Genomic DNA, 24,914 nt, shown 5'->3' with positions numbered 1-24,914 from the left:
CTTTCACGTCCGCAGTTTCTGGTCAAAAGTGTTAGTTTTTTTTTTTTCTTCCTCCTCTTCCTTTCAAAAGGTGAAAATTCAAGAAGAGCTGTGCCGATTTCACTCGGTTCTTGTTCAAATGTGCACATTTACAGTGAAACTTGTCTTGAAAGGGGGGAAAAAAATGTATTTTTTCTTTAAAAAGAAGAATTGGTTTAAATCATAGTCGGCGCTTCTTGTCACCACGTCCTGCCGTATAACAGGGCTGAGCACTGCAGAGCCGAGCCGTACTCTGCGCCGGGGGAGTTGAGGTGGGAGAGGCCGGCCACTTGGCTCTGCAGTGACGGCGGACTGGAGGAGTGCGGCGCCAAATCTGGAGAGTGACCTGTGCTTCCCACCTGCTGGCTCTGGTGCTGTCCGAGGCCGGACGTGTTGTTGGACATGATCATGACATTGCCTCCTTGCTGGTGGTGGGTCTGTGCGGAGGAGGTGGGCGTGTGGCCGCTGCCTTGGCACGGCTTGCCGTCCTTCACCAGCACCGGCACGGCCACCCTCCGCGGGGACTGCTGCTGCTGCTGCTGCTGCTGGCAGGAGCCGCTGTCCTGCTGCATCTGCTGCTGGGACACTTTGTCTTTCGCCTGCCTCTTCATCTTGTACCGGTGATTCTGAAACCAGATTTTCACCTGGGTCGGGGTGAGGTGGATCATACTTGCCAGGTGCTCCCTCTCCGGCGCAGACAGGTATTTCTGCTGCTTGAAGCGTCGCTCCAGCTCGTAGACCTGCGCCTGGGAGAACAACACTCGCCTCTTTCTCCTCGGGGTGCTGGACAAGGAGCCCATACCTTTACCCACGTCTGCCAGGGAGCTGAGGCTGCCCATGCTGCCCATGTTCATGCCCGACGACGAGCCCATGAAGCGAGAAACTGGGAAGAGAAAAAAGGATCAAATTAATACGCTGAAACGTTTGATTTCACTTGCAAAAATGTTCCACAAAGCCAAAATAATTCTGTCTTTATGCGAAATATAAAGTCTGAAGACTTATAATGCAGTTAAGATTGGCACAGCTATAATTTCAACCCAGATAATTATTTTCATGGCTTTCAAAAAAAGTACCGCTCAACACTGCATTTTGGCCCGAAAGGTGGATTTTAAAATGCTTCCCAGAGAGCCAGCTGCTCTTATCAATAAAAACAAACTAATGCGTGTCAAAGTCCATATTCACAAAGGCCTATTATCAAATTGTATCAACGAAATGTGTGAGCACAAATGGCAGCAATAGCTCGTGATTGACAGCATATTATTTTTGGATTAATGTGATAAAGTATTCATCATTAAATTATCCTAAACACAAGCGCAAAGCTTGGATGGAATTTTCTCATGGTGGGACTTTTCCCCCCCATGTTGCACACCGTGGATGAAGCGCAGGGTTTTACTGTACATTTTCCCTTCATAATAATAACATTATAAAAACTAATAGATACAACGAAACCAGACTGGGGAGGTTTGGAGGGCGCACAACTTGGCGCACAGGTGACAGAAACAACACAGGAAGCACTGAAATGCAGCTTAAACGCGATGCATGCACAGTGCATGTGCAGGGTACTCACTGGTGGAGAAGCGCGGGTCCGGGTTGGCTCCGTACCAGCCCGTGGCCGTGGTGCTGCCCCTCATGCCGTCCTGGTAGGACGGCAGGTCGCCCATGTTGCCTAGGTTGCCGTTACAGTAGCCCCCCATGGCCGTGTGTGACAGCTGAGAAACACCTGCCGCAGTCATGTGGTAAGCCGCAGACACAGTCCCATTATGGCCCATGTGGTGCTGCTGCATCGCCGCCTGAGAGACCTGCGGCTGCCGGTAAGAAGTGAGAGGTGCCCCCAAGTTGTTATTCTCCATACTTACTTTCTTATAGCTCTCCTCAAGGGGACTCAAGATATCGGAAACAGAAAAAGGAGTCGTATGCTTAGGGCTCATCGACATTGTTCTGAGGCTGGAGAGGGAGAAATTAGAAGGCAAGGCAATCTCTCCTCTCTCTTTTTTTTTTTTTTTTGGCCAAAGCCCCTCTGGTTCCTGTTGTCTCAACGTCGATCCTGGTAGATGAACACGTAGGAGAGCGCCTCAAGTCCGCCTTAATTGGATTGAGTGGGAGCTCGGTGCTGGCTTTGGTTTGTTTTAGCTGGGTGCCAGGTTTAAGGCTACCATCAGAGGCGGGGCATCGGCAACAATACAAAACAGCTCGAGCCTCCTTTCCTCGAGCGTAATTTCACTTACAAGACATGTGCTCCCCTCCCACTAACAATAACATAAGCGCTGTACATGATCATAAATGCTCGTCCCGGCGGCTGCAGGAGGTGTCCGGACTTGCTGCAGCTGCAGCATTTGGAGTTTGTGACTTGTTGCTGTCGCTGATAAACACACGGCTGCACCTTGGGACTGCACTGACCACAATACACTTTATTAACTGTAGTGATGTTTACGAGGGCCTCTTGATGAAAGGAGGCCTATATGGACTTGAGAGTTGGAGAACCACTCCTCAGTTGAACTACTGACTTTTAATGGCCATAAGAGGCCTCCAGTGATTGCAGGATTGTTTGTGTTATGCCTTATCGTACTCAGACATGCAAAAGTGCTCTTGCGGGGAGGGAAATTGACTGATACTGATAAGTAAATAAATACACATCCGCGTGTTAAGTGGCTGCGTAAATGATTAACCCCCCCTCGTTTTTTTTCTTTTGAAACCATTGGACTCAAGCAGCGTGTTACCTAAATTCAGATACACACACTCGTCTGAGAGACCCGGTGGAAAAAAAAGAAAACAAATAAACAAAAAACAAAACAAAATAGAGTCTGGAGGAGGAAGGGCTCTCATGTGAAGTTAACGGCGTTCAAGTACTCTCCTGCAGCACAACGCCAGGTAGCCCTCAGTAGCATCTCGTCTTAATGCTCAAGGAGCCATTACAGTTTAACTCAGTCATATCTCGTTTCCAAATTATTTTACACCGGAGCAGAAAGAAAAGATTTTGGCTTCATGCATCCAATTTTGAAGTCAAGGAACTGTATTCTGTGCGTAAAAGTCCACTTTTACGCACAGCCTTTTCTGCACTTTTCACAACAAAAATAGGAATTCACATTTGTAAATTTCTCCAACAATGTCATATTTGTCTATTATTATTATTGTTATTGATATAATTGTTATTATTATTATTATTATTATTATTATATGGAATGATAAAAGATGTTGCCACTTTTAAAAAATGTGCGTACGGTAATTTTAATGAACAGTTACAGCATATTAAGTTACACGTTACTAATCTAATCTCTCTCCTGCTTTTAGGCACCAAATTATTGACAAACGATATTAGAAAATAAGCAGTGACTAATTAAAATTGACACAATAACTTCTAACTTACACAATCTGTGGAAGTCAGGATCATACCGGTGCTCAGCTAACGGCTACTGTCAGAGGAATAAAACACTTTTTAAAAATGCATTTCAGTTTTTAAAGGTCTGGTCGCAGGTCTAACGCCAGTCAACAGCAGCAGATGCCACCAGCTCCTAACAGAGGAAGTGTGTGTGCCAGCAGGTTGAGCCGATATTTCCTTCTGCAGGAATTAAAGAAACACAGCGTCTTCTGGTGGCAGACACAATCATTTGTGATATTGTGATCAGTTTTATTCCACCGCTACTCTACACATGCGTTCCTCGTTTCATTTGTAACATAAAACTAAAATCTAAACTACTTCTATTGTTTGTTTCACTCAAGTGAATGACGATGCACCGTCAGCAACAAGCTGACACACAGAAGCCAGAATCAGCAGCAGTGTGAGGGTGTGGAGCAAAGTCCCATTACAGCACTGACATGCAGATCACTGACACTTTGTCATGGGGATCAGCAGACACAGTTCTGTATTTTACAGGCTTCTGGCTCCATATTTCACGGCTGCCTGCAGGATAATCAGAGCACTGTTTGCAGAGCCGCATGGAGACTCACTGGTCCAATTTAAAGAGCCATGCGCACATGCGTAAAACACATCACAACAATCTGTATCCACCTTCTGCTGTACAGTTATCTTAAATGAAGCAACGCTATCATATAGTCCAAACCTAAATATTACAGAGAAAACTAATTGTTTAGATGATGGCAGAGGAGCATAATTCACAGACCATCTAATCTGGGGTAATTAAAATCAGAGCATGTTTCTACATCTAAGGTAAATCTTGCTCATGGCTTCTTTAATTATACGGAATTTCGCAAGACATTCTTAATCATCTAAATCAGTACCTTTTTACTATTCTGGCACACGGCTATTATGGCCAATTAGCGGTGATTAGTCCAAATGTTCCCACTAATTCCTCAGAATAATGAGGACACTTTGAAGTGGCGGGTATGAGGCTACCGAGCCATTGTTGTCGAGGCTTCAGGTTGTTGTTTACGAACTGATTGGTGCATGATATGATCCAGAGGACAACTTCAGACGGGAAAGAAAAGTGCCTGGCATGAAAACTAAAATGGAGAAAGCTTGTAGGGCACTCCTAATAGAGAGATAGGGACGAAAAATCATTAAATGCACCTCGAAAGGAATGAATATTTAAACAAATATCCACAAATTGATCTCCAAGGGAGAGGCCATATGAAAAAAGATCAAAACATCCGCCTACTTAACTCCACTGAACATATCTCCAAGAATATATGAAAAGATAAGAAACTGTAGATATGATGATGTTACATTTGGGCAATTTTGCATCCAAAAAACCCATTATATCTGAGGTTCGCTGTAATATAAAAAGCTTTAGTAGATATTATCAATAATGCCAAGCCTGCGTGGTCCCCTGCATGTCTACAGCCGGAAACAGACCCTATTAAATCTATTTTTAACTCTGACCGGATTGGCCCTTTTTCTCCTCCAAAACTTTCTCCGACTTTTTCCTGTTTGCTCCAACTCTCACAGCTTCTTGTCCTACGAGGAAATGAGCTGCAGAGAAACTGAGAAGGAGGTGAGAAAATTGGACACACGGGAGACTCGAGCTGATGATGACCCCATTTCAGTCTTTCTTTCTTTGCAGTGTGGACCACAGAGTCAGACTGATGATCAGTGACAAACCAGCGTTTATCCATCCGTGAACATGCAGATTTACGGAGCTGACACCTCACAATCCGCACACCTCACTCAGTGAAGTGGAAACACATGTGCTGCTCCACCAGAGCCGAGGAACAGGACTCATTACAGGACAGGTGACTTTGCAACACAACCCTTGGGCAAACGCGGACGCATGGCGTCACACCGAGCAGCCCTACGTCATTACGGGCGACCGTGTTTGCGTACCCAATCAGCAGCTGCAGGGCGACATAGTGTTGGGGATGCAGAGAGAGGAGCGTAACGTGTTTCTTTTTTCCCCAGTGAAGCACGACCCCTAGTGGATCAAACGGCTGTCTGCGTCAAACCCACCGTTTGGTCACTTTTGCTGCAACAAGTTAGAAATGATAGTGTGTGTTAGGGCGCCATCTTCTGGAGAGCTGGACCACAAACACCAAAGACCTGAAGGAACACGAAAAGGTCTCAGGAAGTGCAAATCACAGCAGCTCATTTCTGAAAGTTATAGGCCAAAGGAGGAGTACCAACTATACAAATGAAAAACAATGCGTTTTAGTGCCATTAGAGCCAGACATGTTTTTTTTTTAATTCAAACTCTGCATTAACTAGTGTAGATCTCTGTTCTGACCTTTGACCTTTAAAGCCAAACACAAAACTTTGTAACGTTTCAAAATATGTCAGAGCAGAGGCCATCTTCACTTATTAGCTTCAGTTTGGTATGCTCAAAAATATGTTTCCCGTTACATTAAAGAGCCAAAGTCAACAGTAAGACAACACTTATAACTTGATTGTTGAATAGAATTTAACTTCTGGGCACAAAGGTGTGTTTTCCAGATCGCTGTTATTAAATGGTGCCCAGTTAGGCCGCTGCTGCTGTAGATAGCTGATAGCATATTCATACACTGGAGGTTTCAATGAGGCAAAAGAAGTAGATGTGTTTTTAAGAAATTTTCATGAGGTGGTTGAACTTATAAATGGAAAAAGGGGACTATGGTGCAAATTATCATTCAAAGTAGAGTGTTTTCAAATGTGTTACAATCTGTCCTGCACAGGTGTTGACTGTGCAAAGCTGAAGCTAAACACAACTTTTGTTAAATCAGAAAAAATGCAACGCATGCAAATTATTCCATTGCTTACTGTGGTTAGGAACGGCAAATGTTTAGCATTGGAAATCGCTACTGTAAGCAGTGTGTGAAGCACTAATCGTCTAATATGATCTGCAGTGGTTCCCAACCTGGGAGCTTGAGGGAGCCGAGGGGTCATGAGATAAATGAAAGAGTCGGTAAAATCCAAGTATTTTTCTTTTGCTGTTGAAAATTATGCAGATATTTTCTGATTCTTGTCTCTTGTGAGACACCAGAAACTTTCAGTGAAGCTAAAAGAAGAAAAAGACAGACTGTTTGGTTGAACAAATATATGCAGAATGTGACGATGGGGTGCAGGGGGGAAATATTTGTTGTCAAAATCCAAACGTTTGGGAAATGGCTCACTGTATGAGTACATCCACTTGTTAATGGGTTTCTTTTTTCAATGCCCCGGACATCACATATATAATTTACATTAAACTTAGCTTCACTAAGGTGCAGCTGTCATCAAAACCTTCAAATCTTTCACCAATACTGTTGTTTCCTGGGTCCATACAGTCAAACATGTTCTCTCTTCCTGCTTTTTTTCCAAATCAAACAAAAGACTCGTGCCAAAATAGTGCAGCGCTCACTCACACACACCTAAACAAGGTAATAAAATGCTAGTTTAGTTGTTGGTGCTGTAAATCATAAATAACCAACTTCTTCAAAGTTCTTCAAGTACTAAATGATTGTAGGCTAAGTACATTAAAAGAAATCATGTCTTAGTCCTTTAGGAGAGGGAGTGATGCAGAAGAACACCACCAGGACTAAATGATGACAAACAGAGTTTTTGAGGGGAAATCTTTAGCGTTTGAAAAGCATATATCTAACAGCAAGAAGCTAATAAGTGCTAATATTTGATAAACAGAATCAGTCTCTCACTCTGAGGGCCATTAAAACCTATTACGTATTAAATGTTAATTACAAAATCTTAACAGAACTCCTCCTGTGGCCTCGTTTATGTGGACCTTATAACTTTCCTGAAAGGGGCCGGGGAGGGGGCAGACCAGACCAGTGAGTAAAACTATAGGATGGGCAGGCTAATACAAGCCCATCCTTTTCAGACAATTCCTCTGACCAACTTAAAAAACCAATGGCAACCCCTAAAAGCCTGTCTTTGTCACCGTTAAACCCCAAGATGCTCTAAAACACCATTGTGCAGTTAAACCTCATAAATTTGTCGCAGGGACTGATTAAACATCACGGGAATTGAAACACTAAAGATTTTGTCTTGGTCCCTTTTGGACAAGGGACAATGGTCCATTCACAGGGAGACATGCAGACAAAAAGAGTGTTTAAGGGGAGATGCAGCGAGCTGAGGGGTTCGGCCAGTCCCCTCCATATGTGATACAAGGTGGCCCCAGCGAGGGGGACAAAGGACCAGGTGACAGGGACGATGGGCTGCAGGGTCACAGGACGAGCAAACAACATTATAGGGGGCGTGAAAGCAGAAGACCCCCCTCCACACTGATGAAATACTGACATGATTTTAAACACTGAGGCATATTTTTCACGATATTTAAATGAGAGAGGAAATGAGGACTATTTCTAAGCATTTTTAACTTTTGAGGACATGATACTTTACACAAGACAGCTTTTAATTAAAACCAGGCTTACTGGAAGTAATTTTACTGGTGAGGATAGTTAAACAACTGCCTGAGTGCACAAATAACACTAAATAGCACTATAAAATCTGTTGTGTTTTCTAGTAAACAAGCAAAAAAAAGAGTTAAAAACTCTTCTTTATCTTGCATATTTCTGGCCATAAAAATCATCTTGCTCCTCACCTGCACCTGTTCCGTTATCTAGTAAAATCTATAGGATCACAGCTTGAGGAAATTCGATCATCCACCTTTAATTCAGCCGGTTGAATTAAAGACTCAAAAATCATATCCTCTCCAAACCGACAATACGCAAACCAAGTTTTCCACATAAAGCCTGAGTCTAATAGCCGTATTTATCCCACTTGCCTCAGAATAACAAAGGTTAATTGTATAAAAGTGAAAAGCAGCCCATGGGCCCAGACGACACCAGGGTGCTATAGTGAGAGAGGCTGTAATGTTTACTGGGTATTCTTATGCTTAACCAAATCCAGGCCTTTCAGAAGTGATGTTTGCTCAGCTTTTGGGTGCATAATTAGTTTTTTAACATTATAAAAGCCTCCGAGCTTCTGTCACGACCTGCTACATATTTTTGATTTTACAAATTAGATATATTCTAAAGGACATTATGATTTTAAACCCACTGGTCACACTTAGAGCCTAAATTTAATGCATTTGGAAGAAGTTAGAAACATCATTCCAAAGACACTTGTCTTTTGTTTTAAGAAATGGATGCAGACTGTATACCTTTGTGGGGCTACATTTAAAAGAGAAAGCACATAACACAGTAATATTTATCATACAAAATATGAGAAACGTTTTTATTAATAATTTGTTCACAAAAAGAAACAGTTTAAACAGTTTAAACTTTTAAAGAAAGTCTCCTTAAAGACAAAAAATATCATTATTTTTTCTCCAAACATGCAGGCTAATAGTGGCAAAAGTTATTTATACGAATATTATGTTCAAACAGCCTCACATACAAATACAAATACATTATCTCACTGGATAATTAAGAATCTACAGGCCACAAATATAAGCCCATCAGATGTATGAGAAAATATTATCAGCATTTCAAAAATAGTCACAGACACAAATATCAAAATAAAATGTGCAAAATATCCTTCGCTCTATAGTGAAAATCTAAATGTTTAAGTTGCTCGAAAATTTGCAAAACATTCAGAAAACATTTGATGCAATTCTAAAATGAATGCTAAACGAGTTTGTGCGTTAAAATGAGGCCTTTTCACTTGAAAGGATTAAAGTGGACCGAGTCGCTCCAAAAGTCTCTCCAGGCGAATCTGGAGGCTGCCGCGGTGGGAAAGTGCTGCTGGTACCTGGGAGGAAGAGCGACGGGGGACGGATGCTGAAGAGACGCGTAGGGTAAGGGGAAGGGCACCGCTGGAGACGGAGGTAAACAGCCAGATTTCTCCGTGTCAAGCAGGCAGGTGTGGAAAGGTTTCCCATCCCGCACCAGGATCGGAACAACGACCCTGCGCAGCACCGGAGGCTGCGGTATCTCCAAGTCCTGCAGCCCCCCCTCCGCCCGGCCTCTCTTCATCTTGTAGCGGTGGTTCTGAAACCAGATCTTCACCTGGGTCGGGGTCAGGCTGAGGAGCCGGGCCAGCTGCTCCCTCTCCGGGCCGGACAGGTAGCGCTGCTGACGGAAGCGCCTCTCCAGCTCCAGGGTCTGGGCCTTGGAGAACAGGACCCGGCGCTTCTTGCTCTTCTTGCTCTTTTCGGGCTCCGAGTCCAGGGACGAGTCGTCCGGCTTGGTCGAGTCGGGGGAGGCCTCGAGACTGCCTTCATCGGAAGCTGTTCAAATAAATAAAGCAGGTCAGTCCAAATTCATACAGAAATAAAGTAATTTTACGCATTTTCCCCCTCAAGATTCCTCTTATCCTCTAGGTGGTCTGTCCATCTCTAATAATCTCAAAATAAAGCTTTAAAATAAAGCTGAGAAAGGCGCGTCATTTTCTAACATCCACATTATCTATCTAGACTAAACTTTCCTATAATTTCTAAATAATAATAGCTGTTAGAATAAATATTAATATTTGTAGGGTAGGGCGGATGGAACAGTGATATTTCAAGCGAAATTCAGCATCATCAACATGCACTTACAGATGCAAGGGCTCCGGTCGCAGTCCATCCAGGAGGTGTAAGGCGAGCTGGAGGAGCAGGTGGAGTAAACCGGGGAGGAGCGCGGCGCTGCGTCCGCATCCTGCTCAGGCAAATCCAGGATGCTCCGGACGGAGAAGCTGAACTTGGTCGGGGCGGCCATCGCGTCCGTGCGTGTGCAATCCGGGTTTGGCAAATAAAAACAAGCAAGTCCTCAACGCGGGTTTATCCCAGGAGGAGAGAAACGCAGCGGATCCTCTCTCCACTTCGCGCGCTGTCCAAATACCAACTCGGAAACCGGTGTGTGTGCGCTGGTGCTCAGTGTTTACACAAACAGTACTCCATAAGCTGCAAACACACGGCTGCTCCGCTTATAAAGCCTCCTCCCCCCGCTGAGTACCTGAATGGCTGGAGTGCTGTCACCCAATGATGGTAGGTGCGGGATGAGAAAAAAAAGCCCTCAGAGCTTCAACAATGAGCGAAGGAAACACTCGTCATCATTACAGATTCGCCCCGTATCGTCAAACTGGGAAACAGATAATGGTAATTGTTGGAGCTGAATCACGTCTTGGGTGGCAACTGACAACAGAGCCCGTCCCATCATCAACCCCCCCCATCCTCACCCTCCTCACCCCCTGTTCTCGCCCAAACAACGTGTCCAATATTTGCATACAAAGTGAGCAATTAGCGTGATGCCTGCAAGTTGGTTTAACTAATACGTCCATTAGAGGCGCATTAATTGCGGGCGTGAGAAGGTTTGACGTTAATGGATGGCGGAGGACTCTCAGACATTCATTTCTCCCCCCCAGAAACTTCCTGTGACATATTTAAGAAATCCTCAGCAAGAAAAATATTTCTTGATGATGATCTTTTAAGACATGGCAAAGATAAAAACTTGACTTAATCATTTAATAAATGGTTGGTACAACATTATGATGTTATTATAAGCAGATGTCAGTGTTTAATCATGTATTTGTCAACAACTATAACACCGTCCAGAAGTGGGTGCTGCAGTACTAGATAGATAGATAGATAGATAGATAGATAGATAGATAGATAGATAGATAGATAGATAGATAGATAGATAGATAGATAGATAGATAGATAGATAGATAGATAGATAGATAGATAGAGAGATAGAGAGATAGATAGATAGATAGATAGATAGATAGATAGATAGATAGATAGATAGATAGATCTGCGTTATAAACGTTACAAATGTTAAATAAGAGGTTAAAAGTTACAAAACAATAATTATAGTATTGCAAAGGGAAATTTATTGTACAGTAAAGACTTTTTAAGCCTCAACTTAAACCTGTAAACCTGCCTTATTCAGCTTCTGACAGACTTTTTTATTGATTGGTAGTTAAGATAAATTATTGATCATTCATCATGCTTCATGCAGAGAACCTGGGGAATACACTGCTGTTAGTTTTTCTTGTTTGATTCTCTCTTTAATTTAATATTAGTATGTTTGATATCTTTATGGGAAAGTGGTGCGATCCGTTTCTGTCCCAGCTGACGCCTCAGGGCTGATATCTTGGCTCGTTTTTCTCTCCGTACGTAAAACGCATTAAATGCAAAGCATGAATCCAGCCTTATGTCGGGGGCTTTTTTTTCTTCCCCCTCGTATTTGATATTGATATCGGCCCTCATCCACTTCAGCGAGGTGCATGAGGCCGGGGAGGAGAGTGGTGCTGGTGGTGGACATGCCTCCCCAGTCGTCCTGGGTGGTCGGACGAGAGGGAACACAAATACATGCCAACCAGAGGAGGGGAACAAAAGGGGAAAATGTAGCCCCGCGTCCGAGACCCGTTGGAAGCATTTGTTCCAGTCAAGATTTTGCATTTGTTCAGTCCCGCAATAATGCCTGATTGACGCCCCGGCACAATGTCCTTTAACTTTGCAGGATAAATCCGAGCTTGTTCCGTGTTGTCATGGTTTTGAATGGAGCTGAATAGGATCTGGGTCACTATCTACTGCTCTGCGTCTACTGCCGCCAAGTCTATAGTCCGAGGCAATATTACATCTGTGATTCAAGATGTATTAAACTGCCTTTAGATTTTCAGAGTGTAACAAAGTCGGTGACCTGTGTTATCAGCCCAACATGCTGCGAAATCTCTCGTTTTCTTCCAATTTTAGCCATTACGCACATTACGCACACGCGTTTCCTTGGAAAACAAACATTATTAAGCATCTTTTAAGATGAAATTTGCTTACACATAAAACTGAGACGACGGACTCCCTCCTCAGGCATCATTTCTGTGTACACAAGAGCCTCCCAGCGGTTGACAAACACCAGGGGATTACAGTAGGCCTACTGCAGGTTTGCTGGAGTGGATAGTTTACAGAGAGCACTCGATTGGAGAGCAAAAACACGCAAAGGCAAAGAGAAGTCATGTCCAAAGAGCGGGAATTTCTCTGTCCACAATGACCCAGAAGCCACTTAATCTATTTAACACCCACAGGCTTCAGCCAGAGAGGGTCCTCTGCAGCTCCCAAGAGCTCTCCACTGCCAAATATTTACTCTGTTGTTCAGCTCTCCATTCCCAATCCCTTCCTCAGCTCCGCCAAAAGGAGATTTTTCTCACATGGTTCTGGATTCAGCAGCTGAACTGACAGGGTTAACATTTCAGACTTGAGCAACTGGATCTCAATAGAGAATGATCAGCCACAAGTCTGGAAATTTAACACTGAACCACATTAAAGGTTTTACTTCAGAGTTCAAATTCAACAAAAAATTTAAGGTAGTTATTTAAGTTCATCTTGCACCCAAAATGTGTTTTGTTCATTGTTATTTTATTTGGATGTTGGACCTTCACTATGCAGAAAGATGCTGAATTTGACACTAAAAGGTTGTTTTCACATCGATCTGCTGAAGAGGGAACATCTCTCTGAGTTGTTGTGTCCGTATAACTTAATGTTCTCAGCCAACCAGTGTCTGTTGTCTGCTCACTGAAAATGAAGGGATACTGTGCATTTGCTGCCTTTACTTCTGCAACTTATTTGAACAGTCAATTGAATTCACATGTATATATATATTTTAAAAAAAAAACTTCTCAAGACCGCACTTTTATAAAAATAAGATGTATATATTTTTGTTGCACTTTCCAAGCAAAGAGCACAACACTTTTTCAAATACAGGAAGATGTCATGAAATAAATAATAAATAAAAGAATAATAAAAATAAAAGACAACCACAAAGGTTGAGCACCAAAAGGAGGTTACATAGAAAATGACGGAAAAACAATAAACAGGAGTGCAGGGCAGGGCAGTACTGTATTATATGAACAAATAAATGTGTTATAAGTGAGTATTTAAAAGTTCCAAAGAGTGTGGAACAGCTAAAAGGCCTAACCCAGCAGAGTGAAGAGGCTTTTTGGGGAAGTAAGGACTCACTTCTTTCTAACTTCACAGCCACAGATTTTCATTATTTTCAAACTTGTAGCCTGCAGCCAAAACCAACGCTGACTCCAGTGACATCACAGGAGGCAATTTATCAGATTTCACCACAGACTATAAGAGGTGGACGTAGGCACCATGACACCACCCACTGGTTTGTAGACTGCTATTTTAAAGCATGAACTGACTTTGGGATTGTGGCCATCACCATTTGAGGTTTTTTTTGGAGCTAGAGGTGAAGCCTGATTCTTTTTTTCCCTGCCGCTGATTGGTTAGTCAGAAGGTGGCCTTGCCCTAAAGCACACCCTGCATTATTCTCTATTTTACTCTAAATGGGACCATAATTCATAAAACCAACATCATGCTGCATTGAATAAGACTTGAACATAACAATTGAGACCATAAACTGATCGGGAAAATGTTTACTGTAGTAATAAATTGAGTGAGAAGAAGCATCATTTTCTCACAGACTTGAATATAACTGGACTTTCTGTGGTCCGTAGAAAGAATACACTTTTAAGGCACTTGGACAAAGGGCACCCTTTTCAGACCTGGAAGCTACGTTCAGTTGTCTTATAATGTCTTCTGCTTTCTTACTGCTCTTTAGGCTTTATATAATTTTTCATGCATGTTGTAGAACATCCAAAGATCTGTAAATAAACTCTGACGTGTGAAAATCGGTGAGGTAAACAAACATTACAGCAGCCTGGCTGTGAAAAGTGTATTCTTGCGTTCTACCTTTGTTAATTGTTTTGATTGTGAAACACTTGACTCAACTTGAAGTTTAAAAAAAAAAAAAAGCTATATAAATAAATCTTTTGATAATTCACACACTTAAATCCGATTATCACATTATATGGGGGTCAAATTGTGAGGTTACACTTTATGAGTCAACCAAAGATAAAGCCCAGGATGTTTATCTGATCTCAGATTGACTGATTATCCATCACTTAAACACCCACAATGACCCCTCTGTTACTCCTCGGTGCAGCATGATGCTCCAGCGGCTGCACCTGCCGCTGGTGTCCTCTCCCTTCTCCCAGTCCTGTAAATACCATTAGCATTTTGAAGAGGGGCTACGGGGGATAATTACTTGGCAGCCACATCACTCTCTCTGCAGTAAACTGGGGTCTTGTGAGGCTGCTTGATCATGCAGCAGCTGTGTGTGTGCTGCTTAGTGAAAGTGAGTCAAAAACTGTCAGGTTTGTTTATACAATGCTTTAAGAGACAAAACCAGACGGGTTTTTACGAAAGGAGTTACAAAACAGGGGCAAAGTGGGAGATCAACAGGAAAAGTCTGACATTATAGAAATAAAGTGTGATTAGAAGTAGAAATCAAGCAATTGAGCAATATGCAACATGTCACATGCAGGGAATAGACAGTAAATACCACTGATTTTATCACTAGTTTTTCAACTTTGAGGTTAAAATAACATGATTTTGTGAGAGAACTGCTCCACTTGTGTAGCTAAAAGCTCAGTCATGTTCTTGATTTGCCAACTCTGTCATGCTTTGATTTCATATCAAACTCTGATTTTGTTTTTCACATCATTTCAGAACAGTTTAACACGAAGAAATCCCAGTTTTAAAATGTTTTAGAGAAAAATCACAAAACCTAAAATGACTTGAAAGCCACAATGCATGCAACTTGATGAATTATCAATATTTTCCATTACTAAATAATCAGAGCCGTAAGCAGTACTTGGATGTTTTAGTTAAGTAGAAGTTAAAATGTTTTAGTGTAAAAAGTGTAAAACTGCTCTTCATGCAGAATGGACCTTTTCAGAATCATACAATTAGAATTATTAATGCATTAATGTGCACAAAGACTTGGGACTGTTACAAAAAGAAATGGTGATGCTAATACCTGCTTTTATCTCATCATGTGTGGATTTATGTAGTTCAGTTTTTTTTATCTGCCTTAGTAAATCTTCCTTATCACATATGCGTCCACTTGATTTTAGAATTCATTTTAAAATCTTTGTGCTCCATAACAGAGCCAAAAGATCCAGGCTGCACAGTATATCATGGACATCTTGTGCCCCGACGCCACGAGCCGAACTCTCCACTCAGGGCTTTCTAAGTGTACCTTGGACAGTTTTTAAGACTCCGACTTTCCAGTCAGCAGCCCCTAATCTTTGGAATAAGCTTGAGGCCTTTGGCCTCTGTGGACTCTTTTAAAAAGCAGCTAAAAATCCATCTGTTCAGACACGACTGGATGCAGCATGTGGTATTTTATGCTTTAACTTTTGTCTTGTGTCTGTTTCCCCTTCTAATGTATCTGGTGTCTTTTCTTATTGTATTTGATTCTTTTATTTGTATTTGATTTATTAGTCTTTTGATTGTGAAGAAGTTTGTGAGTGGTGTCTGTGAAAGTTAAATACAGTTTTCTGAAGCTGGTACAGGTGGAGCTAATTTTAATCACTTAATACACTTAATCTTTTATGTAGCTTGTCAATCAACAACGTTTTTCTATCTTAATCTGAGTGAGTGAAAAGTGCAAGCTTTGCCTCTTGAATGTAGATGAGACAAACAAACTAGCAGAAAATGCAAATACCGAAGTAAAGTACTTGAGTAAATGTATTAAGTCACTTAAAACAAACAAAATGTAAGTGCAAAAGTAAAACCGCATTAACGAAACACTTACTTTTGAGTGAAGTCGTTTCCACGCTGGCCGTCATCACAGCCCATCAGCAGTGACATGAGTCCCAGTAAGTTAATGACGTCAGACAGACCTATGACCAAAGCAACAAAGCTACAGATTAGTGCTCGATTTCTCTGTGAATTATTTTGCTGGAGGAAACACATTTAAAAACATACATACAAGTAAACATTATGTACCTTGAAAATATCTGATTACTCTGTAAATTAGAGTCCAAGACTGGATCAAACCACTGCACAATGTACTTATAGTTTCAGCTATAGTTTCACACCTAAAGCTGTATTCAGTGTCTAATGTCTATAATGTCAACATGATGTTTTGAACTACAGAAATGTAACTTCACTTAAATCAAAACCGGCTCTGTAGAAGATCTGCAGCTCCTGAAGCTCAGATGATGAACAGTGTTGAACTTCTACAACAGGAGCAGCATTAGTCATCAATCAGTAATGTTTGCAAAGTTCTTGAGTTAGCAGAGGACGACGATAATGATCTTTTTTCCATCCTCAAACATTTAACAAATAGGAAAATCTGATGACGATGTTTGAGACACTGCAGGATCAGGACTTCATAACATGAGGCTGTTGGGAGATAAAAACATGTTCTTTACAGTTTCAATGCAAAATGAAGTCCTTTCGCTACCTGTTTCAGTGCAAGCTGAGATGCTCTGTGGAACAGGAGAGAGGATGCACTGATGTCACCATGGCACCGTCAGTCTCTGGACAAATCAGACTATTCTGAAACAAGAAATAAAAAAAAATTTGTCACCAACTTTTTGAGTTTAAGACCTAGACAGTTTAAGACTCTGAGCCATCACTGGTACATCTGACATCTTGTTGGACATGTGTGATACTTGGTTGCCCTCTGCAGGTCACAAATTAAAACTGACTGGCAGACTTCCGGACCAACCACAAACTGCGAGAGGAGCGCACTTCATTTTAGCATATTCAAATCCTGACAGGCAATGTGTCTGCAGCACTAATAAACCCACACAGACAGATGTGAAGGTTCCTCGGACCCGTCTGGTAGTTTGATTTGATTGAAGGATGTTTTTACCTGTGTGTCCTTGTTGTGCGGCCTCAGGGAGGAGCAGTGAACTCAGAGGGTGAACATGATCTGACAGGAGGGAACAGGGTGCTGGTTCCTTTTTACTCAAGGCCACTGTAGACTTTGAGAGAGGGGACAGTGGTGAAGTATTCAGATTATATACTGAAGTGAATATACTAATACCACACTGAAAATACTCAATTATGAGTAAAGTCCTGCATTCAAATCCTTACTTAAGTAAAGCCATGTAAGTGTTACCAGTAAAATGTATCAGAAAAGAACTTCTGCAGAAAAATGCTCCCTGTCGGTGTTTTACTATTAGGACTAATGTTCCTGGATTAAAATTACTGCTGCATTAATCTGTAAATTGCATTTTTACTGCTGTAGATGTTTAAAGTTGTGTTATTTTTCCTACTTTATACACCGTTGGGTAGTTTAATCTACAGCAATGCTTCATGGTTTATAAGATTAGAATATTGTATCTCTAAAAAGTCAACTTTTCATGAGCTCAGAAGAACAGCCTGTTTTCAGCTTTGCGACAATGATGTGTTCTCCGTCTAATCCAAGAGGGGTTTTAAAGAGTTTATTTATGTTAAGAAGTAGGAGGGTCTCCTCAACCCACAAAGGAACACTGCCTTCATACTTTTAATGGCATCGATTTGAAAAAAATCATCACTCAATCTGTGCATCAGAGAAAAAGTTTCAAGGGGTCTGGGGATCATTTGTTGCACATCTTAAAAAAGGCCTGACTTTACGATCGAGCCGTAGAATTTGTAATGCAGTTATTTCAAAACCAATAATAAAAAAGATAATCATAATAACTCGAGAAGTCAAATTCAAAATCACCAAAGTTGGAGGTACTTTGTTTTTACTGGAGAGGAAGGGCATGGAAAATTGTAAGTTGAAAAGTAGCTACAGCTGTCAGACAAATGTAGCGGAGTAAAAAGTACATAACGAAACAGTTACTCGCACGTTTGAGGTACTTGTACTTTTGTTTAAGTGAATGTACTTAGTTATATTCACCACTGAATATCCCAGACAAACACCAATCATTTCCCAGGGAGGACTGGAGTTTGATTCTAAACGTCCACTAGGTGACGCCACTGTATTTAGGAATAAACAGGCTGTCCGGTCACAGTCAGACTGGGCAGCATCAGTGACCCTCTGAGGACCAACAAGGACACACAGGAGAGTCACAGAATAAATCAGATTAAGTTACTGTAACATGTTTGTCTTTGTGGCTTCTCGGAAACAGCTGGACACGCTTTTTAAAAAAAATAAAAATCTTAAATCTGATTTTAGCAGCATCTGTTGCGCAGCAAACACTGAATGTTCCTCCTCCTTGTTAATAACAGTTACATTTTTACCTGCAGTAAAACCAGCTCACCTCAGTGCACCCGATGCTTCAGCCAAAACATGCAGCGTCAGATTCCACCAACACGCACCTTGTCATTAAATCTGGCAATGAAACGCCTCAGTGTCACGCTACGTGGATGTTAGGAGTGGATTTAGGAGGCCTGCATGCTGCTTTAATCCTGTGAGCCGTTTCTCTTCATCACCAACAACTGAGCTGAAGAGGGTGAAATATTTATTCTAACTTCAATCAGTCCTAACTTTTATTGGTTTGTTTTGTTGATTACATAAGAAAACTACCAGAGGACTTTTGTCACAGTTCTGACAGTATGTCTGTGTATCTATGAGGATATTGAACACTCAGTAATCGAATAACATTGTGGAACAATGTGGCGCTCTTGTGCCCAAAACTAACTAATTGCGGGAGTGTTTCTGCGCTTATGTGGGGATCTTAATGGATGAGGAAATTTAATATAAATCCAATCCAGGTATGACTCAACGATTCCTCGGCGGTGTGGTCTGCATCAACACCCCATTTGCACTTTTCTGCACAAAAGAAACGCCGCGTAAAAGCGCACTAAAGGTGCAGCTCTCCATTTTTTACCCCAGTGTCCTTGGTTCGGGACAATGAGCGCTCCAAATTAGGGCGGAATGAAATATTTAATACTAATGGATGCCAGGTGCCAGACGAACAGATGTCAAAGTGATGTATGCTTAAAAGTGTCGTAAATATTGTTTCTTTTCGTCCCTCTGTGCTGAAACCCGGGCTTGGCCTCTGAAACACGACTACATACGTCGTTAACCCGCGTTCGTCCTCATTAAGGCCGCACTAAAGTTGCCGGGCCACTCAGTGCTAACCTGCAGAAAGACTGTTAATGGTGTCACCGCCGTTTGGGCCGCAAAGGTTAGAGTCATCAGTGCGGGTTATTTTTAAAGGCGCCCGAGTGATGGTATTTCCCTGAGAGGCAGCAGCCTCCAACACATTAGAGCTCCATATAGTCTTATCTTATTTGTATCAAACAGCTGGAGGCGACACCATTTCCCTCTCGCGCCTTAATGACCCGGAAAGCGACACACACACACACACACACACGCACACACACACACACACAGTGTGGGGACAGTTAGTATGAGATGACAGACCTCCAACCCCTCAGTGAAACAGGAATTCTCTGCGCGTCCTCATAATAACTTATTAGTGGTGACTTGGATTTCCCGCAGGATCTTACTGGGAACAGGAAACTGGGAAGCCTTTTTTCCCCCCTCACAGAGAATCTGAGCAGCACAGCGGCTCTGCAGCAGATTACAAAATCTGTCTGTATCCCTTTTTTTTTTTTTTGGACCACAAAGAAGAATCAGTTGACGGATCACAGTCAATGCGTCTCGATCCATTTCCAGTTACTTCTCTCTGACACAAAGTCATGTATGATGTCAGGTTGCAGAGCATTTAAGGCGGATGGATCTGATTAGGACGAAACAAATCACTGCATGGAGCGTAGCATCGATTATGATAATACACATAATAAACATGTCAGAAAAAACAGGTGATTAATAATATTCAACAGCTCAAATGACAAAGTTTTTTTTTTTTTTCATTTTAGGTGTTATAATTTTTCCCTGCATCGAAAATGTTATTTACCATGAAGTTACAGCGGATCAAATTATTTCAGTCAAAAGTCATAACTGAACAGCCACTGAGGCCTTTTTATCCCTTTAAAATACTAAAAAAATAACTTCTGAAATAAAGATTTATTTATTATTTATGACTCCTTATGTACTTTGATTGCGATTTTATAATTAAAACTGGGATTTGGTGATGAGGTGATTTATTTCTGTATGTCTCAGACTTCTTGCCGCTCTGGAAGATGAAGATTTAATCTGATTGACTGAAGAGATGTTTGTAGCTCAGATGACTTAAAAAACTACTAATAAAGGAATAATATTTCTGACCTGCTTCTAATTAATTGGTGAAACATTAAGACGGTTAATGTTTGATGGAGAAAGCCTCATCATCATCATCATCATCATCATCATGTTTCTCTCCTTTAAAGAGAATAAATGCATTTGACAGGTGCCGGATATAAACGCAAATAAATCCGAAAATGTTCGTTTATTTGTCATTTTACAACACAGTGTTCATAAAAACTTTAAACTGTTCAAACAGTTTAAAGATTTTATTCTTTCTGTCTCACAAGGAGTCTTTTTTTTTTTTTTTTTTAATCGTTTTGAGTTCGTTGCAGCTTTGCATTAATCCAGTTATTGATGAGCTCAGTCTCACTGTCAGGTTGCCTGAGATTTATTTTGATGAGGTTAAATACACAAATACACAAACAAAGATACAAACTATGGATTTACGTTTGATTTTAGATTGTTTTTATCCCATTTTTAAATGTATTTGATTCATTTATCAGACTGACTTCCGCTGAGGAGAAAAGGGAATATTTTATCTTCAGACTTTAGATCAGACTCGATCCAAATCCTGAAACCACCCGCAGCTCAGTTTTAATTGTTACTCCTTGGTGTGAAACTCTCTGACAAAGCAGGACAGGTATGTTTCATATCCAAAGCTGCACTTCACCTCTCACGCTGCGGTGACAAAAAAAAAAAAAAAAAAAAAAGTTCCTCAAGTCTTCACATGTTGAAAATTACAAAACAAAAGGCGGTTAATCTTCTTTGCTCCCACTTGGAGCAGATAGCTGAGGTGGGAGAGGCTGTGTGATGGCAGTTTAGAGCTGAGCAGCATGGAGATGTAAACAAACTCAGTTGGATCTTGTTGGCACACAAGTTTTCTCTCCTTTGTTCAAATCTCTGCGGAGCAAGAAAGAAAGAAAAGACTGGAACCGCTGTGTGATATTTAGTGTAGTGGCAAGATCAGACAGTTCTCTGTCAAACGCCTCAATTTGATTGATTTTTTATTTTATTTATTGAAAAATGTGATCCCTTTGAGTTGCCCAGGGTGTCTTTATGTCCAAAGGGTGATCATTACACACTGGAAGATGAGTTATTAGAACAATGTGTTTTTACTCACTTTCTGTTCACCTGATGAGGGCTGACAGCCTGAAATGTTCATTTTAGTGTCTCCCCCACTTCATCCCGCTGGTCTAGATCTTCTCACACTCTTCATCATTTGGGACCAACAGCACCTTTAATGGCAGAGAGAGGCAACACAAAAATACATTTGGCCCACATGCTTCTTCCATCATCATCATCTTGAGTCAATAACTACATGCTCTGGCCGTGAAATCAATTATGAGCAAAGCAAACACTTTGACGTGAATGAGAGCTGTGATATAAACAGGTAGAGGACGGTGGAGAGCAGCCTCACCATCCAACTGGGACCTGAGCTGTTTGCTGAGCAGATTCCACAAAAGGTAAATACACGAACACATCTGTAAACAAGAGAGGCAGATAACACAATGAATACACTGTAACAGGCCGATTGTTGAGCGATTAAAGTAATGATGATTATCCTGATACACATCATTAGCTTCCTTAAACCCTGATTACATTTTCTTGCAATGCAAGCTTGAGACCATACTTTGAATTATTTGAGCATATTTGTAAAATGTGATAAATTTTTTTCAAGAGGAAATATATATAAAATACACACACATATATATATTAGGAGAGAATAACCACATGTATTTGGGATGATATGCAGAAAATGTCCATTGAGCATTAAATGATAGATTATGGAGTCGCAGTGAGGCTGTGCAATTTAAACTCTGCGCTGAAAATTTTTTGCAAATAAAACCATAAAAAGAAGCGAACACAGAGAACAACATCACTCAGAGACCCGCCTGCTGCTTTATCAAGAAAATCCATCATAACTCCTGCAGGACTTCGCCAACAACGCACAGCAAAGACAACAGTCAAATTTAGTTGAAATATTTTTTAGCAGGCGACTGAAGTCTGGATTTATCTTAAAACCTCTGCAGCAAATGAGTGAATACGAACATGAGTGTGAGTGTTGTGTAAAGGCACAGGAGCACAAACCTGCTGCCACATCCACAGAAACAGAAAGTGTGGGATGAGAGGATCAGTCGGCCTGTGCGCTCTCCTGCAGGGAGCTGCGGCAGAAGCTTTGAGTCCATCGTTACACAATTTGTCTGACAACTGATGCGTTGCCTTCACGGGCGGTACGAACAATTCAATTCGACACGGACGAGTTTGGGCTCGTGAGCTGTACAGGCGTGTGACAGCCATGAAGAGTCTGGAAATCATTATTAACAATCACGGATTTGCGATTTGAATTTTGACTCAAAATAATGTTAATATAAATAAATATAATACTCAGGTATAGTGCAATGGTTTTTCTGAGTGCAGTAATCACCTAAATTGCCTGACTGGATGGGAATTTTAAAAAATGATCTCAAGAACCTGCAATTATTCATTTCATCCTGAAATGTTTCCCAGTTGCTGTGTGGCGTTATTAATCAGATAAAGATTAAAAAGCGGTGGTGTCCTCAGGTGAACATCTATTATAACCACAGAAAAGAGGAGAAATGTGTCCGTCCAGCCTCGAAACGCTAAAGATGGAGCAGTTTGCAGAGACCTTTGATCCCTCAGCGCTGACCTTCTGTTATTTCAGCCACCGGAGGAACCTCAGTGGAAACAAGCTGAGCACGTTTCCCCACGGTAAACATTATCCTTGACGCATTAGTGGCCTGGGAGCTGAGCGGGGTGGGCAGGTGGGGGCACAGGGTGGTAAATTTTAAAAAAATAAGTAAGTAAGTAAGTAAGACCCCCCAGTTGGTCGTTTTAAGGCAAATAACCCTTCATGTAAACACAAAATATCTCCAGAAAAGCGTTAATTTACGGCTCCATACAACACCCGTCTACTTGTATTAGTGTCAAGCTGTAATCTGTGGAACTGTAGAGATTTGTGTCACCCCGAAAAGGTAAGAAAACTGGACAATAAGTGTCGGTCTCACACATCTATCCTCCAGTATCCAGCCCACGGAGCTTTACGCGCTGAAACGAACGCGGAGGAAAACTTTGAGCACATTTTGGCCCCTTCGGTGCTTAATGTCAGCAGAGGTTTTCAACAATATTCCTAAATGCGCGGCTGCACGGGAGCAACGTTTGATGTTTACATGCACGTTGATCCCTTTAGCTTGCGTGGAGATGAAGGTCAGTCACGCGCCGTGGCCTTCTTTAAAATATGACACGAGGAAACCCAAAGCATGTGTCAAACTGGGGAGAGAGCGCGAAGGCGCAAAGTTATGGCGTGTGTTTGTTTCTCATGTCGGGAAGCAACAAATCTTTCTTATTGCTTGCAAGTGGGCTTTGTGTGCAGCGAGCGCATGTTTGCAGAGGTAGTTAGGAGAGAAATAATCCCCTTTTAAGATACTCTTGTGCCAACTTTGAGACTGAAAGGTAATTATGTAAAGGTTAAGACATAAAAGGCAATTACTTTATCATACAAGAGCTCTGAATGCCTTTACGCGTGCTGTGCTTAATTGGCAAAAAGGGGCAACATTTGGCCTGTCCGGTGCAAAGCCTGCATGGACTTGGTCTGAAACAGAGGAGAGAGAATTATTGAGTTGAAACACTTTCAAGTGTAATGTTAGTTATGCACACGTCTGATTAAAACAGATATTTAATCTAAAATTGGTACAAGAGATGAATGTGGCAGGAGTTAAACTCTGACATTTATTTTCAGGATATATGACCTGGCGGTTTGTTTCCAAAGGTTCATCATGTTCGGCTCATTTTCAGCCAAACTTCATCCTGGTGAAGGGCTTTTCCTTTTTCCTTTTTCAAGTGTTGCAGTGGATGCTTGGCGCGTACAGGAGAGCAATAACACGGGCGACAAATGAGAAAGAGCGTGATAATCCTCAAGCGTTTTCACAAACATTACATTAGTCAAAACCAGTCATTCATTTCCTCTCATTTCCTTAATAATGACATTTAAAAGGTGGAGATGAAGGGTGGTGTAGTGGAGCGGAAAGCCACCTAAACTCAGGTTTTCCACATTTTTGTTTTCATAACAGATGTTGAGATTTTTCTTTTAGTTTGAAAGGATTTATCTTTGTTGTAAAAACAAAAGTAAAAGATTAAAATGAATGAAAGTTATTCTGGGTTTTAGTTGAAGAAGCTCAAGCGATTTTATGGAAATATTAATAGTTTTTTCACATGATGGTCACCCACTGGAGCTTTTTACGCATCTTTTTATTTAGGACACATAAATGTTGAAAAGGCGAAGCTCTGATCCAAAATGTGATATTGTATTATACTCACCCTATCTGTGTCAATAACAAACGCATTCATGGTGGTATATCCCAGCTTTGCTTTCTGATGGGACAGAAGAGGACGAGGAGGAGGACTGGGAGGTGGGGGGGGGGGTGGAAGGTGTCTGTGGACTTGTCATGTCAAACTTTTGGACCAATAGCGACGCAGCTCTGAGCAACCTCGAAAGTCTATTGGAGAGCCGAGCCAATGAGCGTGGAAGAAGCGTTGGAAGTCCAGCCTCCTGATTTCAACAGATTGAAATGTAAGCCTGTCTCCGGCGCCGTCAGGAAACAGATCGACAATTT

The 24,914-nt window shown here is 41.6% G+C and overlaps 2 protein-coding genes across 2 annotated transcripts; both read right to left on the bottom strand.

The window, feature by feature from the left end:
- Positions 1-218: 218 nt before the first annotated feature.
- nkx2.1 (NK2 homeobox 1) lies at positions 219-1,952 on the bottom strand. Its single transcript, XM_070842800.1, has 2 exons — positions 1,586-1,952; positions 219-901 (listed from the first exon to the last, which is right to left on the bottom strand). Exons 1-2 carry the CDS (start codon positions 1,950-1,952, stop codon positions 219-221), a joined length of 1,050 nt encoding a protein of 349 aa, XP_070698901.1.
- A 7,087-nt stretch (positions 1,953-9,039) lies between these two features.
- nkx2.9 (NK2 transcription factor related, locus 9 (Drosophila)) lies at positions 9,040-10,077 on the bottom strand. The gene is made up of 2 exons (XM_070843001.1): positions 9,918-10,077; positions 9,040-9,608 (listed from the first exon to the last, which is right to left on the bottom strand). Exons 1-2 carry the CDS (start codon positions 10,075-10,077, stop codon positions 9,040-9,042), a joined length of 729 nt encoding a protein of 242 aa, XP_070699102.1.
- Between the last annotated feature and the right edge of the window lie 14,837 nt (positions 10,078-24,914).

Source organism: Pempheris klunzingeri, chromosome 13 (genome assembly GCF_042242105.1).
Source record: "Pempheris klunzingeri isolate RE-2024b chromosome 13, fPemKlu1.hap1, whole genome shotgun sequence".
Taxonomy (NCBI): domain Eukaryota; kingdom Metazoa; phylum Chordata; class Actinopteri; order Acropomatiformes; family Pempheridae; genus Pempheris; species Pempheris klunzingeri.
The sequence above is the reverse complement of the archived record's forward strand: the minus strand, read 5'-3'. Positions and strand labels throughout refer to the sequence as shown.